The sequence below is a fragment of the Limulus polyphemus genome, unplaced genomic scaffold, assembly GCF_000517525.1.
Source record: "Limulus polyphemus unplaced genomic scaffold, Limulus_polyphemus-2.1.2 Scaffold1721, whole genome shotgun sequence".
Taxonomy (NCBI): domain Eukaryota; kingdom Metazoa; phylum Arthropoda; class Merostomata; order Xiphosura; family Limulidae; genus Limulus; species Limulus polyphemus.
Window position 1 is genome coordinate 81797 of NW_013667331.1, and position 8369 is coordinate 90165.

Here is an 8369-nt window from a genome sequence, read left to right on the forward strand (position 1 = left end):
ATATATATATATATATATATATTTTTTTTTTTTTTCTAGCAGCAAAAATCCAGTTTTACCTAAATAATAAACAGAGTCATTAATGATGTTTAAGAAACCTAACAGTTTCACATGCTTTTGTATGATTAGTAACTGGAATATAAATTTCAGGTTCAAAAGAAAAAATGACCAACAAAAGCAAAACATAGCTATAAATCAACATTCATTAATTATAAGTAGAAAAAACAGCAACAAATGAGTTTTAAAGCATTTTCGTGTACATAGGTCTTATAATAAACTCAGGGATATTTTCCATATGTCTTATGGTTGTTTCAGAGCATTATCCTTTGTTTCTTATGCTAGACTTATTTTATTATCATATTCTAATCATAATGAATTTTCGTTATCGATTTCAGGCAAAACATAAATTTTTTTTATATCTGCTTTATAAAACACTTCTCAATATTTTATAGTATCAGGTTGTAAAGAAAGTTCTGTCCGATTTTTGAGCCGAAAATGTTGAACAGGATTTAATTAAGTTCTATCTCTATCTGACGTTTAGTCATGCCCACATAAGTAATACACCTCTTTTACTTTCAGGAGAAAGGAATATTATTCAAGAAAACGCTTTCAATCTGACCCCATGTTTGATCCAACTAAAGAACACATTTGTCATGTTATGCTCTACGAGTTTCATAGAGGGGTAAATGCAAGTGCAGCAGCAATATCTATCCAGAGCACTTATGGTGTCGATGCAGTAAGTAAAAGAACTTGTAAGAGGTGGTTTTCCTGTTTCAGAAATGGGGACTTCAGTTTAATGGATGAGCCAAGAGAGGGTCGTCCAAGTGGACTCGATTCAGAGGCACTGGAGGCAGCTGTTGCAGCAAATCCTGCCATTACAGTTAGGGATCTTATCAGACAATTCAATGTTAGCCAATGACCATCTATCGCAAATTGAACAGGTTTGAAAAGTGTCAAAGGTTGGAAAATGGGTCCCACACGACCTGTCTGTAGAGAATCGCCAACAACGTGTCGATTACTGTGAGGCATTGCATTCACGTCAGCACCGAGTGCCATTTTTGGACAGAGTTGCTGCTGGGGATGAGAAATGGATCCTTTAACATAATGTTAAGTGCCATCGTCAGTGGTATAGTCGTGGTGATAGACCTGCCCAGCAGCCGAGAGGGGACTTGGATCCAAGGGAGATCATGTATGGTGGGATATGCAAGGAATTGTCCATTATGAACTGTTAAAAAATAACCAGACAATCACAGCAGAGGTTTACTGCCAACAACTGCAGCATTTGAAAACAGCTTTGGACAAAAAACGCCCATCCTTAGCAAACAGAAAAGGGGGGCATTCTTTGCCACAATAATGCACGTCCCTATACAGTACGAGTAACCAAGGTTCTCCTAGAGGAACTTGACTGGGAAAAATTGTTTTACCCACCATATTCTCCCGACCTTGCTCCTTCTGACTATCATATGTTTAGGAGTTCACAAAATCATTTGGATGGACTTAGACTAACTTCAAGAGAGGAGGTCGACAATGAGTTAATCTCTTATTTTGGGTCAAAACCTAAGGAATTTTATAAATGTGGCATCCAAAAACTTGTTGACAGATGGAACAAGGTTATCAAAAGCAGTGGAGAATATATGGATGATTTAATACATGTATAATCATCTCTATTTTGTTTGTCTAAATTCATTTGAAAATCGGTCAGAACTTTCGTTACAACCTGATAGTTTTAAAGCATTTGAACACAGATATACCAGTCTTAAAGTTAACATTTCCCTTACCTGAAAATGTATTTCTGATAGATACCTCTTAACACAGTTTTATCTTCTCCACATGTCTGCCTTAATGAGTTGCATACCACTAACTTTGAGGTACATCCCATCTCACAAGATTTCTCATAAATTGTTCTACTGCATAATGAAGTACTCATGCAGCAAAAGCCATCCACCAATAGAAGAGTGGCACACCCCCATAAACAACAACATTTTCTATGCATTTGCTTTCAAGAACATTATACTTTGATGAGGTAAAGAATATAAAGGTGCACTGGAAGTAGGGAGAATGGGTGGAAATGTGTGTGTGTGAGGTGAGTATCTATATGAAATACAGTCTGAGGTGAGGAAAATCTTAACTTCTGAGAAGATATTACACCTCTAAACACAATATTGCTATAATCCCACCTTGAAGTGGTGGAGTGGCTAGTGCAAAGTTTTACTTATATGAGCTCCCTTCAGAAAGTACCCAAAAAAACCATTGAGGATGACATCTGATAACAGGGGCTTCATAGAAGCACACTCATGGAAGACTACATCTCATCTCAACCAGAGTATACTCTATGCCAGATATAAAGGGAGGAAGAGGCAAATGGGCCTCATGTGTTGCAGGGATGGGCAGAATAAGAATGTGGCCATCCAAATATTTGCACATAAGAAATCAAAGAGTCAATATCTGAAGTATGGATGTGGTGCATTTAGACCATATCTTGTGTGCCCACCTCAATTCTACCATCAGACTTACTGGACCAATACCTGCTGTGGGAGTAGGGCACAGTATTAATGTCACAGAAATTGGTTTGGCATGTGCACATCTCACCTCTACTGAACACACATGATTGCAGGATGAGATTACATATGTAAGAGTGTGCTGATCTCAATTCTACTGGACACACACACAACCACAGGACGAGGGCATGGTATAGTGGCATGTGCTCCCCTAACTCTGCTGAACAGACAATACTGCAGATGGAGGGCATGAGATAGTAGCATGTGTGCATCTCAACTCTGTTAAGCAGTTGCAGGCTACAGAAAGAGGGTACACTATAATATTTTGTGCTTGCTTCAACTCTACTGAGCAGGCTCAGGCCACAGGAGAAGGATACAAGTACAGCTATGTGAGGGGTTAACTGCACTACTTTGAAAGTGTCATCACACCCCATTTACCACCATAATGGTACTCAAGTGTATATTGTCCCTGTATATGAGTCCAATCGGTGAGGGTTCTCCATGGTCCACTAGCCCTGTGGCTAGCAAGTGGCAAAAATCTCCAATGCCCTATTCGTTAAAAAAAAAGAAGAAGGAATTCACAGTGGAGAGACCAGGAGAAAATGCCTAATCTGAACAGTGGTAATAACAGGTGAGGAGAAGGAGGAAACAAACGAGGATAAAGATATGGAACAAAATATAGAAGGCCAACAGCTGAAATGGGGCATGTACCAGATCACAAATCCCATTAAGGTCTCAGACAGGTAATGGAACAGAGTGAATATGATGGAAGAGAATGATGGAGAGGATAGGGGAAAGAAAACCTCAAAGCCAACTGAGAATTAGTAGAGGTACAGACAAACAAGCCCACTAATGATGAGTCAAGGAAATAAGGCAGAAAATTGGACGTAGGATGGCTGCCAGGAAGAAAGAAGTGGTGGAAAAATTGACAATAAAAAACAACCAAAGTTGCTGAGAGAATGTTGAAAGAAGGACAACAAGAAGAGTGACATGAAAACAGAAAGTCCAACCTGATGTGTAACAGATGGGGCCAATTCCATGTGTATGGAGGTGGAAACCCTCAAAGATGAAGAGATGAGCAAATGTGAAATAAGATAGAGAGAGAGAGAGAAAATTGAGGAAAGCAAGGGAAGGTCGAATGCCAGTAGACCATAGCTGAACTGAGCAAGAGGACACCAACTATAGGATGAGGAAAACGTGTAAAGATGAAGGGCAGAGGTAAATGGGGAAATAAAAAACAGAAATAGGGAAATGGAAATAGAAAAGGATGAGACCATGACATAAGGAAGGAAGCCCAGAGTTGTGAAGGGTGGCAAGTGCATTCAAGAAGAGCATGACCAACTAAAAGCAAACTTCTTAACTTTCTCAACATGGACTCGGTCGATTCGACTGACCACATAATCTATTTTTCTTCATGTAATGTCTTTATAGTTTTGACACTATTAACTTTTAATATAGTAAGTATGTCTCCACAAAATTTGGCAGACTTTCAGTAAACATTACAAGTCTTTCACATACAAAAAAAATCTGACTTTTTATGAAGCATTTTTAATAAACTAAAAAAAGATTTGTCCATGAACATGCTGAGTATTTTCTTTTACCAGACTGTTTGCAAAGTAATTTTCATGTTAAGATTAAAAATATTTCTGTTTACCTTAAATATCTCAAATTTCATTTGTATAATCTTTAAAACATTCTAAATACATTTCAAATGTTTATTTTCAGTAAAACTTTATATTTTATTTCTTATTTTATCTACCTTAACTCTATATAGAGTTGGTCAATTTGATCAACCTCGTAACCACCAAAAAAAATAATCAAAAAACAACCCGAAATAAATCTAAATTACCATTTTTTAATTTATAACAAATTGTAGCATGAAACTACATTCGTGTGTCTTGTGAAAGATTTTATTATATTATTATTTATTTTACCAATTCTAACCTTAACTACCCTAAACAAAATCCCTATTTTTATATTTTAGTTACTTTTATAATGATAAATAAAGAATAAACATGAAAAACAAGAAAGTACTTACACAGGTCTTTTTTTTTTTTTGCTGTTGACAGTCAATGACACTTAACCCTACTTTTTTTATACTAAGAATAGTAATGCACTAAATAATTTTTACTTAATTAAACAATGCACCAAAGAACATATAATAATAACTTGCAAAATGCAGAGAATTTCCCCTGACTATCACAATTTTTCTGGCTTTCTAACTATGCAACAAAAGCCATTACAAATTCATCTAAGCTAGTTGTTATTTTTTCTCAGGGAAAGAAGGTTGTACTAACAGGGAAAATGACAATTCTCTCTTCAGAAAACAATGTAATATAATATGTCATTTGATAGATGAAAACCTTGGTTTTCTATTGGTTATACATAATATAGTATTAAGAATAAGAAAAACTATTAACAAATCCTGAAAGATAGAATGTAAGAGGTGGGTGTGGCAAAAGAGGTCTGGTTTTATATTTGATGGCTCTGTATTTAAAGATTGAAGGAAATAAAAATTAAAGCTTGTCTGAACAATGATGATTTTATAGTGAATAATTTACGTTAAATTTCGTATTTATTGGAGGGTTGGTGAATAAACTAGAGAAGAGAGGATGCTCAGGATTTTTTCAATATTGCCTTATAAAATTAAGAAGTTATAATTTTTATACTATTAAAAGATGGATCATCAACTACGATGTTATGCTATACTATTTGGTATAACATAAAAAAGTACTTTAATTAAATTTTGAATGTAAGTCACTAAAACTTCGTGACATGAGCAGTAAAAGATGCCATGGCGATAAGGTTAAAGGACCTGAGGTGTAGAGACAACTCCATCGATAGGATGCAGATAGGGTGAAAGATGTAGGTCATCATCAAAATAAAAGCTCACAGCAAATGACAGGCAAGAAGATCAACCTGATGTGAATGAGCCCAGAGTTGTATTACTATTGCCTGAAGAGGAAAACAAACTCCAAGAATAAAAACCATGGGTTCATAAGGTCCATAGCTGGAAACAAATTAGTACTTTCACCAAATGAATAAGGGGTTCTGGGGAAGCTTAAGTCCCCAAGGGCAAAATAAACTCTTGGGCAGTAAGAGAATGAGAAGTGCAAAACCTGGTGACCAGATATGCCAGAACTTGCAGGCAAAAATAAACAGACCAAAAGAAGAAAAGACTAAAAGTACTAAACACTGAATGGGTGTGAGAAAGGATGTAGATCCAAGGGTAAGTCCACTCTACCCACTGAGTAGCCACAGGAAGGGAATGGAATGGAGGTAGGAAAGGAGGCAACTCCCAAGATTGGACTAACAGAAGGAAACAGTCCAAGAAAGGAACACCAATCCTGGACTGTGAATATGGCAAGTGAAGGTCCACACAATGCCAAGAAGTATAAAAGGGGCCAACGTGGATTCGAAAGGAAGAGCATGGAATGGGGAAAACATGAAAAGGAAGGAGGAATAACAGAAAATAAATGGAGGACAGGCCAAAAAAGATGTGTAGGAAGGTGTCTGACAATTCAACCATGGCTAACCATAGACTGGGTGAAACAGACCATAGATGGGGTTGAAGGGAAGTGAAAAGGAAATGAGAAGAGCAAGCTGGAGAAATGGAAAACAACTGTTAACAGAAAGTGAGGCCAACAGCAGGAGAAGATATAGGTACTCAAAGAATCATACATGTGACATATAGTCACTGATAAGATGAGTAATAAACTAGACTATCAGTAGAGGAATAGGAGTAAAGGACAAGGTTAAGAAAGTGAAAAATAAAACCTGGGAAGATATCAGGGACAGAAATCTTAACAGCAGTCCAAGTCCCCAGAAAAAAAAAAGATATATATATTAGGAGAGGGAAGAGAAAGAGGAAAAACTGACCCAACACATCCCAACAGTAGGGAAACAAAGTATGAAGGGATAAAGCAGAAGAAGTGGAACAAGATAAACTGAGAAGAGAACAAATGTCTACAGAATCCATCAAAGCATGAAGAAGTGCTTGAATTAAAAGGCAGAATTAGGAAAGGGAATACAGAATGGTAAAGAGAAAATGACAAAAAATGCAAAAATGAGGAAATAGAAGTGAAAGAGAAGATAAGGGGGACAAAACCCCATGCTGGCCACATAGCTACTAAAGACAAGGAATTGAGAAATTGAAGTAAGTCTACAAATCAGGACAAAATAAGGCATGAGTGTGAAGGGAAAGAGGCACTTAGGCACAAAAAAGAACTATTAGAGAAATAAAACAGCATAAAGTCTAATAACAACCAGGGAGAAAAGACAAAATTAGCCTCAAGAATAACAGCTGATAAGGTGAGAAAATAAAAATAATAATAACACAGACAAAGGAACAAACCTGAGAAAGATATTGAGAAAGAGATGGAAAGGTTAAGATCATATCATGAATGGTAAAATACTACCCAAACCAGATCAGGTGAAGGACATAATCCAATAGACCATTCTGGGGAAAATAGTAAAACTGTGTGGTACATCTCAGAAGCATTTGTTATGTGTAATCTATAAAGAATATCATTATATTTTATGATAGTTTTAAAGCATTTGAACATAGATATACTAATCTTAAAACATTTTTTGTGTATCTAATGATGTACTTTAGCAATATAAGACATTATTTAAAAGAAAAAATGTACAAAGTAGTTTTACAGTTTTTAGCATATCAACTTTGATATACTATCATTTGTACCACTTGTAAGATACAAGGATAAGTCTTTTAATTTTTGTTCTGTGCATCTAAAAATTTTTAAGCATTTTTGCATGTTTTTTAAATGATGATCAATGGAAGTCAAAATATATATGTAAAATTACATTTAGTTACTTAACTACAAATTTTAGGTAACAACATAAACAAGTAACTAAGTTAATGAAAGTAAAAAAAAAAAAAACATGCAAATTTGCATTAATTATTTTTACCTTGATTACTTATTTATAAATTTAAATGAGAAAAACAGGATATTACAGAAATAAATAAATTCATATATATATATTTTTTTTTTCCATTCAATTAAAACACGTTTTTCTATTAACATACCATCTCTCCCTGGAGCTCCGGGTGGTCCCAAAATACCAGGTAATCCAGGCTCCCCCTTTTCCCCCTTTGCTGCTGCTAAGCCTGGTTCACCTTTTGGTCCAGGCAGTCCATGATATCCAGGAATTCCTTTAGGTCCTACAAATCCTCTTGGTCCCTCAGGTCCAGGTAAACCATCAAAGCCTCTCACACCTTTATCTCCTTTAACTCCAGGTAATCCATTTCTTCCAGGTGGTCCAGGGACACCAGGTGGACCTGGAAGCCCTGGTTCTCCTTTGTAACCTACAGGAATGGTTCAAAATCAAACCAAACATCCATTTACTCTTCCATTAGTTGGAATTTTTATGTATAAGTACTTATACAAAAAGCATGTAGGAGCTGAAATATATAACAAATATTACAAGTATTTAATGCTACTACAAAACATACAGGGACATGGCAGAAGAGTGAAAAGTTGAAATGGAAATCTAAATGTCAAAGATATAGGAAAAATAAAGTGTTTTTCTCAAATTCACTACTCCTTACCCTACAAGGAGTTACATCTAAAACTTATATTAGACATTTACTCATTGCATTTGTAGCCAAATAATTACAACCTCAAATTATTAAATTATATATGATAAAAGGAGAAAATAAACACTATGAAACAGTTTTCTATTATTAATAGCATTTTAGACATATAAGGAGTATAATGGATGATCAAGAGCTAAGAAAACTGGTCCAAGCTGATGTATCCCTGATAATTTTTCATTTATACACCTGGAAAAAAGTTAAGCACCCCGTGTTTTTTTCAAGTGATTCAGATTCGACGTTCTTGTGACTGATTA

The 8369-nt window shown here is 35.6% G+C and overlaps 1 protein-coding gene across 3 annotated transcripts in view; it reads right to left on the bottom strand.

Moving 5' to 3' along the window:
• Positions 1–8369, bottom strand: part of LOC106464694 (collagen alpha-2(IV) chain-like) — a 168913-nt gene that overhangs the window by 25437 nt on the left and 135107 nt on the right. For all 3 annotated transcript variants that reach the window (XM_022392462.1, XM_022392463.1, XM_022392464.1), the window contains one exon: positions 7546–7824. In XM_022392462.1, the coding sequence (XP_022248170.1) occupies positions 7546–7824 (279 nt within the window). The remainder of the gene's footprint in view (positions 1–7545; positions 7825–8369) is intronic.